This window comes from Phaseolus vulgaris, chromosome 8 (assembly GCF_051622355.1).
Source record: "Phaseolus vulgaris cultivar YP4 chromosome 8, ASM5162235v1, whole genome shotgun sequence".
NCBI classification, from domain to species: domain Eukaryota; kingdom Viridiplantae; phylum Streptophyta; class Magnoliopsida; order Fabales; family Fabaceae; genus Phaseolus; species Phaseolus vulgaris.
In genome coordinates, this window is record NC_143505.1 from 5,243,589 (window position 1) to 5,256,020 (window position 12,432).

General features: G+C 31.6%; 2 protein-coding genes across 2 annotated transcripts; both read left to right on the plus strand.

Moving 5' to 3' along the window:
* Window positions 1-665: 665 nt before the first annotated feature.
* Window positions 666-1,792, plus strand: LOC137823808 (RING-H2 finger protein ATL67). The gene has a single exon (XM_068629084.2). The coding sequence runs from the start codon at window positions 957-959 to the stop codon at window positions 1,515-1,517; it is 561 nt and encodes a 186-aa protein (XP_068485185.2). The 5' UTR covers window positions 666-956; the 3' UTR covers window positions 1,518-1,792.
* A 6,351-nt stretch (window positions 1,793-8,143) lies between these two features.
* LOC137823807 (Reticulon family protein) lies at window positions 8,144-10,483 on the plus strand. The gene is made up of 5 exons (XM_068629083.1): window positions 8,144-8,607; window positions 9,140-9,320; window positions 9,414-9,555; window positions 9,749-9,818; window positions 9,916-10,483. The coding sequence occupies exons 1-5, from the start codon at window positions 8,397-8,399 to the stop codon at window positions 10,080-10,082; spliced, it is 771 nt and encodes a 256-aa protein (XP_068485184.1). The 5' UTR covers window positions 8,144-8,396; the 3' UTR covers window positions 10,083-10,483.
* Window positions 10,484-12,432: the final 1,949 nt, after the last annotated feature.

The window sequence follows — 12,432 nt, forward strand, 5'->3', positions numbered from 1 at the left end:
ACCCCAATATTAATATTAAAATTAAAAAAGATTACCAATTTGCAAAGAAGACAAAAAAATAAAACAGAGTCCAAAACAAAATAGTACTGTCTTGTAATGGAAACTAGTTTATTCCCCTGTTTCCCTCCAATGCCAAGAACCAACCTCCAAAACCAAAAGTGGAGAAAGCCAATGTCCCAACTTAGGCAAAATTCACACCTCTACACAATAATATGTGAGTGTGTTTCACACTTTTTAGACATCATAATTTGGGATAAATATTAAACCTGTGTTTACACTTTTCAACTATGTCATAATTAAAATATAACATATTTTTATTCAGTTCATACATGTCTTCCATATACTTTGGACCACTCTTTTATATGATTTCAATATCAATAAAAAAAGATACCTCACACTCATTTGTAACTAAACACTTCTTACATAGTGTTATCATAAAAGAAAAAAGTAAAAGAAAATTAATAAAATGCATAATTAATTATTTAAGTATCATAATCATCAGTCAAACATGGTATGTGCATTGCAAACAAATTTATAGTGTGATCCTGTTAAAGAGTATTATGAAGAATAGGTTTTGTTTTTACAATAAGAGAAGTAGAAAATGGGATTGATGAGTAGTGAAGTGTTATGGTAAAATATTGAAGAAAAAGAAAATGAGGAAATGAAAGTCAAAAGATGTATGATAGATAGTGTGAGTGATAAGTAACTCTCTTCCACTCGCAGAATTTAATGCAGAGAAACTCCTCTGCTGAGAATTGAGTCTGTGAAGAAAATAAAAAAAAAACAAAGTATTAAATGCAGCAGATGAAGCCCTCACCCACCCTTTACCCTTCCCAAATGGAGAATCTCTATTCTCTTCTTCTTCTTCGTCTTCTTCTTCTTCTTCTTCTTCTCCTTGTTCTTCTTCCTCCTTCTCATTTTCTTCTTCTTGTTCTTCCTCTTCCTTCCCTTTCCCCATGTCCCCTTCCATTCCCTCCCCTCACTTCACCCACCTTGGCCTTGGCTACTCCATCGCCATAGCCCTTGCCTTTCTCTTCCTCCTCTCCACCCTCCTCCTCTCCTCCTACCTCTGCTGCCGCGCCACCCGACACCGCAACCAGACAACCGCCGTCGCAACCGCCGCCGCCAACCCCTCCGACGGGGTTGTCCTGCCACGGGTCATCTTCGTGGCGGAGGACGATGAGGAGGACGAGGAGGCCAGCGTGGCGCTGGGGCTGGACCAGAGCGTGATTAATTCCTACCCCAGGTTCCAGTTCGACAGGGGCAGCGCGCGGAATAGTAACGGCAATAACAACACGTGCTCCATATGTTTGTGCGAGTACAAGGATTCGGAGATGCTGAGGATGATGCCCGAGTGCCGCCATTTCTTCCACCTCTGCTGCCTCGATTCCTGGCTCAGACTCAGAGGCTCCTGCCCCGTTTGCCGCAACTCCCCGCTCCCGACGCCGCTCTCCACGCCGCTGCAGGAGGTGGTGCCGCTCTCTCAGTACGCCGCCGATAGAAGGCGAAGTAGGTGACTTTTTTTTTTTGGACTTTTTGGGTTAATTTGTGATGTAGCTTTTGCCTTTTTTGTCATTGGGAGATTTTTGAAGTTTTGATTTTGATTTTATTTTTAGAGGTGGGGTGGGGAAATTGGAGGGTTCTTCTTTACTTTTAGATTTAGGTTTGATGTGAGGGAAATGGGGAAATTCTTAGGGCTAGTTGGGGTGTTCCGTTTCTTCTCTTTTACATAGATAATATTAATTCAACTAAATGTTTTTCTTTATAAATTTGGGGTTTTTCTTTTGTTTAACAAGACTCCTCATATGGTGCTTGATGCGGCTGGTGATCGTGATTCGTGTCATACAGTGTATGCTTGTTTTGGACTCTAATGAAACTGGTTTTGCATTTGAAAAGGTTTTTAATTGAAGTTAATTTCAGTTCCGGATTGTAAGTTTCAGCGGATGAAACTGGTTTTGATTTTTTTAATGATAAAACAAACGACCATTAGTGTATTTTGATTGATTTGATTTTTCACAACCTTCTGTATCAATGTGGTTTAAGACATGTACTTAAGGAATCGAAGTTAATGTTCATGTAATTGGAGTGTTTGATTCAACATCTTACAAGAGAAAACACGCAGATGTGAAAATCAAAAAGCTGTTTGGAGTATCTTTTCTGGGAATGTGAGTATTTGTCCCGAATCCCCTGTGATCTGACGCAGTGTCAAACACGTGTAATGTGTATCCGAATCTTCCATACACCATTAAAAAGATGGTGGGCAATGAGTAAAATTATCTGCAGTAGTTTTCTAAATAACCTTCTGTTCATTGTTCTGGTGTTTTGAGCCGCAAATGAAATCATCATTCATCCCTTGGTGATGATGCTAATTTTCTTGGTCTTCATGATCCCATGTTAGATGATTTTCTTTTCATTGTGTTAGCTTTGGTCATTTCCTTTGCCTCCACTTGATTCATTCAGGACAAGAAGATATTGATGCCTTTTGGGTTCCTTTTTCTCTTGAGTCATGGACCCATTTATTTGTCGTTATTTGTAGACAGCTTGTATTTGATATCTCTTCATTCTTTCTCTCAATATTCTTGTTGTATTCTACTGCCTGACAGGAATTAGATGAAATATCCCTTTCACTGTCTACAATGTCAAACAATCCCTGACACTCTTAGATGCACGGAACACATTACCTCTGTCAAATATTCTTCTCTTCTCCACTTTTTCATCAAGAACTCCCTCTGAAACTCGTCAACCAAAACCCTTTAGTGGTCAATCATATTGAAAAAATTAAAAACTCAGCACAGTTTCAACTGCAATTTAATCTAAAATATAGTGTTAACTTCACTCGCATGTTTTGACTTATGGATCATTACAACTCAGACTATTTTCATTATTCTTTATGATATCACTCTTCTGGTTTGGTACCATGTAGTTCATTTATGACTTTGTCTTTACTGAAAAACAAGTTTTCACGTGTTAGAAAAATGGTGTTTGTAAACTACTTTCTAATCCAAACTGTGGAAACAACTAAGCTTTTTACATTTCGAAAAAAAAGATTGAGCTCGTTATTTAAGTGAAAACCTCACTTTACTTTTTGTGAGTGGAAGACTTGAACTGCTGAACAAATGGGAGGCCATTTTGACTAGTGCTTTCTATAATCAGCTCCACTTGCTGGTTTTTTACTATTACAGTTCCACTTTATGCATGTATTAGTTAAATGCATAGATAAATTACTTTTAACAAACTGTTAGTACCCTGATACGAGATATCTTTGTGAGTGGACATCACTATTATCACTGATTGAAATTAAGCATTTGTTAAGAAGTCACAACAGCGTTTTGGATAATCCACTAGGTAAGTGCCAAACTCCATTTATTAGCATGCGTTGGACGTGGAATCTAATCTCAGACATTTCATTTTGATTCAACATTTTGAGTTCGTAGCTTCTGAGACACACTCCATACTTTTCTATCTTTATCCATTTTGGTGGTACACTACTACACTGGTAGTGAATCTTGTATTCATCCATGTGAGGGTCCAAAATGCAAATTCAAATGAAGTGAGGATAATTGAGCAATTTCGTACTTTAGAAAGTTCAGTGCAGAACTGGTTCCACCATCATTGGCTTTTGTACTGAAACAAATAAAAGTGCCTTTCTTTCTGACATGCTGAGACCTTTTTAGGCATTGGAAGCATCTGCACATTATGAGTTGAATAATAAATCAGCAAAAAGTTTTAGTATCACTATTTATTGTCCCTCTTTGAAAAAAAATATATTATTTACTGAATAATTTTTTTCAGATTCACATTTTGGAGAAAGGCATATATAGAATAATGCTGTCTGTGAGCATAAAATATTTTAGCATAATCTTAACTTTGGCTGAAAACTAGCTTGAGAAGTTAGCAGTGGTAAAATTTTCATCAGTTGAATCTGTTTAATTACATAAAAAGTTAATATTTTAAAATTTGCACTGTCTTTTGAGACCGTAGAAGATCGAAATCACTTGTGGGAATGATGTTTTTCACCAACCTTTGTTCATACAACTAATGACTCCTATCTGCAAGTCCATGCCTAAATTTGTTTGATGGATGATGTTAGACCAAATTAAATTAAATTCAAAATCTTTTAAACATCGGTTTTAAACTATAATTTAGAATGTTTATTGATTAGTGTTTTATATTTTTTTCAAATATTATTTGTAACAACTGTGTATTAATATTAAATGGGGTATATAAATTTGTTTTGCTATAATATTTTATTTTAAAATTTTATATTCATTGAATTCTTTTATATATATGATATTAAAAATGGTTCTTAAAATTATTATATTAATTTTCAAATCGTGGGTAAATATCAAAATTGCAAAATTCTAAAAACACTACCTTCACTAAATTTTTACATAGACATAGAATAAGTTGGAATGTAAATTCCTTTATAAATTCATTTTATTGAATTTGAGAACAACTTTTATTAGTTGAAATTTACCAAATAAAAAATCTTACATTATAAACTAGCAATAACGATTTTATATTTAATGCTAACTTCTTTTTTAATCAAATACATCTACTCTTACATCTATGTAATGTTTTCACCATACTATTTGTTTTTAGGTTTGATATATTTTTATCATCTAATTAGTATTTATAATTATACTATTACGATCCTGTAGATTTTAATTGTACAACTGTGATCCTTTATTATATTTTATTGACATGATATTTAATCAAATGTTCCTATCAGAGTTATGTTATAACCTCTAAATTGTGAAAAACAAATATATGAAAACTATATTGTTATACTTTATTTTTTTTCACATATTTGGAACACCAAAATTATGAAATATCCTATTTTGACGAAAGCATTATTATTACTATAAAAGTGAAAGGTTAATTAATCAAAGTAATTGCAACCTTATTATAGTAATTATATAAAACATATCTTAATATTATAATATGCACAATTGATCATGCTAACATTCCCATTCAAGTTTGATCAAATATATCTATTATATATGTTCACCTTGTTGATTGGAGAATGAAATACCTCTAGTGAAACTATTTTTGTGAGTGCAAGATCCAGTTGTTATGTTTAGTATGAATGATTTAAAGAACAATATAGAATAAAATTTTAAAATATGTTATATTATATATATCTATATATGTGTGGGAATTTATTCATTGCTATTTATAAAATTTTACTATTTTTTTAATCCTTTTCTTAAATTCTCTTTCTCAATAGAATTATAAGATCTTTCCACATATTTTCTCTTATAAGAAGTTGTAGTTTAGTAGATACTAGAGATTTAAGATAAAATAAATCGATATTATATATATATATATATATTAAAAATCTTCTCATCTCTAATTTCTCTTTTCTTCTTTGATTTGTATGCTACACACACGAGAAGTGAGCTTGTCAGAGTAGCATCTACTAGTTTAGATTTACAACAATATTCTCTTTGCAACTTAGAACTTTTGGGATCATATTAGGGTTTTCTAACTTTGTTCGAGTTTGTTGATCATTTATTTGGACGTACAAAATTGGAGACAAGAGGAGTTAACAAGTTTGATTAATTTCAATTCTTTTGAATTCTAAGGTGAATGTTGGATTATGTAGTGAAATTAAAAGATATTGGGAGTATTTAGTTTTTATCTTGAAAATAATGTTGATAAGTTTAAAGTTTTGAGTAGAGAGACTTTGATTTGGTATGAATGTTATAATCAATATGTTTGAATTGAAATAGATATGTTGATTGAGATTGTTGTCATTGAGTTTTAAATGATTTAGTGGAGGATAGACAATTGCTTTAAACTGGTTGAGGATAGTTGAAATGGTAGAAATTGAATTTGGTAAATTTTTTGGTAGTTCTATGAAGGTTGAATCTTTAGGTTCTCTTTTATTTCTCCTTAAGTAAGAAATTCTAATCAAACAAAAATTATAGTAGAAAAAATATTTTTCATTTGGTATATTTTCGCTTTAGCAAGGAATTCTTGTTTAAGGTTATGTTTGGATTGACGGATAAAAGTGTGAGGATTTGAGTGAATGAATGTGTAAGGATTCGAGAGGAAAATATGAATAACACAAACATGCCCTAATTGAAATTTGAAACATTATGCCCATGTGCATACAAATAAAAAAAAGAACAAAATTAAGAAAAAACATTATGATGAACTGCCCTAAACTTATCTTCATGAGAAAATAATATTTATTATTCACAAAGAAAGTCATAAATCTAAATAAATGACATACCCTCAAATTCAATGATACATCTATATAACACAAACATGCCTTAATTGAAAATCAGAGTAATAATTGCTCTTCTTCTTTTTACATATTTTTTTTCCAAGTGAAACAATTCACTTTCTTTTCATTAATTAGGACTTTTAGTTCAAATTAAAATCTTTACAAAACATTAACTTTTTTTATATTATTTCTCACTCAAACAAGATTTTGATGCTTAAACACATGGTTGTGATGATAATATGTATAAATAAAATTGAAATATATTCACGTTGATTTTGACATTATTTGTGATATATTGTACTTTTTTTTATATATACATACATAAATATTCTTTGTTACACTTTATGGATGTTGTTGTTCGTCGTAGGTGTTATGATTAATAACTTGACGGTGGTGGGGTGTCAGGGAAAAAGAGCTTTTAATTAGGGTAATTAGGGTCGTTGATGCCATTGAAAATTGACCGTCACAATTTGCCTTCATAGGGTGCAAGAGTTATATCATTGCATCAGAAAGAATGAGGAATGCGAGAAGACCAAAACTTTTGATTCAGGAAACTCCATTCTTAAAACTTTGATTCATGTTAGCAATGAGAATGAAAGTAATAAAATTAAGAAAGTAATGTTGAAGGAGAGGGTGGAAAAGATGAATAATTTTTGCTCTGAATATATAAGAGAATACACTAATAATTGTTTTTATATTTTTTTTTCACTTTTACTAATAATATAAGTGTGATGTGTGAATAATAATATTGTTTATTCAATTTTACTATTAAACATAATTATATAAAAATAAAAAATGCGGATACACAGTGTTCCCGATAGTAATAATAAGAATAATAAGGGAGTTAATAAGATTTGTCAAAGCGTGCTAAATGTTAGCGTTGAATTTAAGAAAAAATCATGATCTGTATAAGTAGATGCAAGTAAAATTGAGTTGTTTATTTATATATACGTGTATTTTATAAATGTATAATTTTATAACATCCAAGCCAATGTAATTAATTACACACAACTTATTAATATTTTAAAATATAAGTATATGATAATATATTTTATTATATAGTAAATATATAATTTTCTTTGTTATAGTTAAAAAATAATGACATCTACTTGTTTGTTATGTTCGTATCTCAATATATTTTTTATTGTTGTTTATCAAATTAATCAAATTACATAATGTTTAAAACATTTTTTTTCTATTTTTTTCAACTTATTACATCCCTATTTCTATCTTCTTTATTTTCAAAACTAAATAAAAAAAAAAACTAATGGAAAGACTAAATATAGCGACAATAGAAGCATATAAAAAACTTTAAAACAGAAACTATGTAATACTTTGTTTAGCATTAAAGTGAAAATAAAAGAAACAATAAAATAAATAATTCGAGAAGGAAATGAGTGAAAAATGTTAGTTGGTTAGAAAGAAATGAGTACAAAACTATTTTTTTTAATTAATATAATAGAAAACAATTCATGAAAACATAATCCATTATGGGATCATGCATAATTTTTTTTAAAGCACCAATCATTTAATTACTATAATTAATTATATATTAAACATTGATTATGTACACTTTCTAAGACTTTTTTCCCCCTTTTTTCTTCATATATCCACTAGTCAAAACCAGTACTCGTTTCTCTCATTTTTCTATAAATTCGTACCTCCCTTTCTCCCACCTTCAACATATAAGAAAATTGGTGAAAATATAATACATGAAAAAAATATGTTACTTAAAATAAAGGGTGGTGATAATTTATTATTTTAAATATATTTATTTTATTTTTTAATTAAAAATATTATTATAATTGATTGTCATATGTCTATTATTGGACTCTTAAAAAAACTTTTCCTAAAATAAAATGTAAAAAAAATAATTTTTTTTGTAATAATACGGTTGAGGTCCTCGTTACAGTCATCCCTAATTCAAACGCCGTCATTTCCTATTTCGATTTCAAATCATCCCCGAGCCTGTGGTTCGGACACACGAACCTAGACGTTCGTGACACATATAAAAGTCATACTGGGATTCGCACTGCCAACCCTACTCTCACACTCACTGCAACAACAACCACCAAAGAAGAAGAGAACTACTTCCATTTCCGTGCTCCGAAATCGACGCACTAGGGTTAGGGTTCTTTCGATCTGCGAAATTCTCGGCTCAATGGCGGAGGAACCAGAAAGCACCGTCACCACCGCCGCCGCCGCCGACGAGTCGTTGCTGGATAAGATCAGCGAGAAGCTTCACGGTCACGATTCCTCGTCCTCTTCGGATTCGGATTCCGAAAAAACCGTCACTTCGTCCGTTAAGGATAAGGTTTTCCGCCTTTTCGGCAGGGAGAGGCCCGTTCATTCCGTTTTGGGCGCCGGAAAACGTAAAACTCTGTTCTTTTCATTCTCTCTCTTACTTTGGTCGTCGTTTCATTGCGTTTTGAGAAAAAGATACAATGTGGGAATCTTGTGGATGAAACTATCGGGAAAGAAAAAAAAAGTGACTTGGCCTTACCTTGCCTCGTGTCGCTTATCGTTGATCGGGGTTACCTAATATGTTGTGCTTCCCTTGGTGGCTTTCTTAAGTAAATGGGGTTTTCTCAGAATTGTTTTTTGAATGTTCGCGATCTTTCCCTGTTTCTGGTTTATTACATGTTATGTTTTCAGGTGGTTTTTAATTATAGGTGAGTCGAATTTAGCTGGATTCATGGTTTGAATGATAATGAATAAACTTTATTATGAAATTGACTAGGGCTGAATTGTGATGTTACGTGAAGAATACCAGAGTTGTTTGATGATAAGTCATTGAATGGAGAATTGTATGCTGTTGTGTGTGGTTATATGTAGAGAGAACCTAAGAAGTATCAGTCTATGATGTTATTTTTCTTACTACTCTTTTTTGGTTACCTTTTGCAGCTGCTGACGTGTTATTGTGGAGGAACAAGAAGATATCTGCTGGCGTGCTTGGCGGAGCCACTGCTGTTTGGGTCCTGTTTGAGTTGCTTGAGTATCACTTTCTTACTCTGGTGTGTCACATTTTGATACTGTTGCTCGCAGTTCTGTTCTTGTGGTCTAATGCTCATACTTTTATTCACAAGTGAGTCTCTGGAATTTCTTAGTATTTTTTTTTTGTGTTTTGGGGTTTACCTTATCTAAACTCTTGTGTGGAATGTCAAATTATATATTGCAGATCTCCACCTCGCATTCCAGATGTTCATCTTCCCGAGGAGCCAATCCTGCAAGTGGCATCCGTGTTGAGGATTGAAATCAACAGGGGATTTGCTGTTTTGCATAGTATCGGTTCTGGAAGAGATTTGAAGAAATTCCTGATGGTGTGTGACTTCATAACCATTTGTTATCATTATGTACATATTAAATGAAAGTTTTTCATAAATAATGTCTGATGTTTTGGGCCAGTTATTTAAAACTTACCAAAATGACACCGCTTCTTACTTTCTTGCAAGCTGCTTTGCTTTATTGATGCATAAATGGGTGCCTAATTTGATGCTTCTTTGTGGATGTCAGGTTATTGCAGGCGTTTGGATTCTATCAATTGTGGGGAACTGGTGCAACTTCTTGACCCTCTTCTATATAAGTAAGAATAATTAGTATTCCATTAATTACATCATTTTTATAACAAAAGTTTGTATTGGACTTCGTTCATTTACATATTCTCTTGATTACATGGGCAGCTTTTATCTTGCTGCACACGACTCCTGTGCTATATGAGAAGTACGAGGATAAGATAGATCCACTTGCTGAGAAGGCAGTTATTGAGATTAAAAAGCAGTATGCTGTGTTTGATGCTAAGGTCTTGAGTAAGATCCCAGTGGGTCTATTAAAAGCTAAGTTATCTTAGTGAGTTAATCTCTGTAACATCATAAAGAAAGAGCTCCACATGTTTGGTCAAGGAAGTTGCCAGGGCCAGGTTCTTTTATCAAATGTCAGTCTTCGATGTTTTTGGGTTGGTTTTAGGCTGGTATGGTGTCAATGGCAATGGGTCTGATTTATCTTTAAAAAAATAGTATTCTCTCAGTAGTTTCTAACTGTGCAAGCACATATGGATTTTACTGGGTTTTTTGTTGTTGAAGGTTTGTATGAGTTCTTCAATATAATAATGTGTACTGCAACATAAAATGTATGAGGTGTGTGCATGCTCCTTTTTACTTTTTTCTGTGGTTTTGGTGTTGGGTTGACAGGCTTGTAAAATGTAGACAAAATTTTAAAAGTATCGAATTGGTTGTGAATTTTTTCCAAAAACACGGTTCTTGTTGAACCCTAGCAGGATATGGTTAGTTTATCCATGTTTTCTGTAAACCAGCATGCTTTCCCTCTTTAATTCTTAGAGTAAGCTATATTGAAGTGTTTCTTTTTGCCAAGTTTTTAATTATCAAACATTTGTGTAGTTTGATTGAATTGTCAGAATTGTTTATACAATGTATGTATCAAGTAACAGTTCGCAAAACAATAGTTCGCAATGTCATAGTTCATACTCATAAAAGTATGTAATGAGAAAAGTAACAGTGTTGGTATATACTAAATATGGATTGATTTGGCAAAAAAAATTAGTTTATTGGTTTATTTTTGTATGATTGGATGGTTAGATATGTTTTAACATTAATAGCGTCAATAGTTTTAACATTGATAAGTAGGTTGAAAAAGGAACGATTTGAAGAAAATAATTCCGACAATCCTATGACGATGACTCAATAACAAAGAATGATAAGATTCCCAGCTGACACGAAGAAACCGTCAAAGATTATATGATGGAAAGTATTTGGTGGGAAGAATAGGCAGATCATAAACAGACACAAACATATGACGCCATTTCACACTTGACAGCATGCACTTGCCTTTTCCAAAACTCTCACTACATTTTACTATCCAAACACTTATTTTCGTGTTTTCAAATTAAGAAAAAAACACAATTAATATAAATCTCCAACTGAATTAAAATTTTATTTTCATGCCTGAATTTTTTATCATTCATTTCCTCAACCAATAAAAATTCACGACAACAATCACTTTTAGTATAATTAGTGGAAACACAGGTTGCATCCGCACTTATTATTATTATTATATTGTATATTATTATTATTATTATTATATTGTATATTATTATTATTATTTATATTCATATATTTTAAATATAAAATATTATTAAGTAAAAATAGAAAATATTTTCTCTTGTCATTTATGAGTTTCAACTTATTATTTTAATAATTAAGTTACAGTAAAAAAATATATTAAACAAATTTAAATTTATAACACAATAAACATAACCAATTTTGATTTGTTGTTACTGATATAAAACAAAAACAAAAAAAACAAAAAAAAAAGAATAAGATGAGAAACTTCGTAACAAACTTTAAAAAGAATGTCTTATTCAAAATGCATTCATCCTCTCTGTAGATGTCCACATTAACTATAATGTCAAGATAACTCTATCTTAAAGCAATTAAGTCATCATTCTTGTGAATCAGTAATTTTGATTTGTTGTTACTAACATAAAACTAAAAAAAAGAAATATAATAATGAAAAAAAAAAGAATAATAAGATAAGAAACCGTAACAAACCTTAAGAAAATATTTATTTTCTAATATCTTTCCTCTACTCCGCAAGAATGTTCAAAACGCATTCATCCTCCCCATCCCGTAGATGCCCACGACAACAATAATGTCAAGTTAACTTTGTACCTTAAAGAAATCATCATTATTGTGAATCACTAATTTTGATTTGTTGTTACTAACATAAAACTAAAAAAGAGAAATATAATAATGAAAAGAAAAAAAAAAAAAAAATAAGATGAGAAACCCCATAACAAACTTTAAGACAATATTATTTTCTAACCCCTTTCCAAGAATGTCATATTCAGAACGCATTCATTCTCCCTCGATGTCCACATTAACAATGGTGTAACATTAACAATTAAACAACCTAGAAAAGAAAACTCACTTACAGAGAATAAACGTGGGATGCGTGCTCTCTTTTTACTCTTATCTTAAAGGATGAATCTTTTTATCTAATGGAAGTGATACGAACATAAGAGATAAAGTCAGAAAGAGGAGGAGAGTAAAACCATAAAAAAATTTCAAATATAAATTCAAATTGAAAAGAATCTATGAGTGAAAACTGAAGAAATAAAGATATATTTAAAAAAAAACTAAATTCAAAACTATTTCACGTTCAAAAACTTTATTTTGATAACT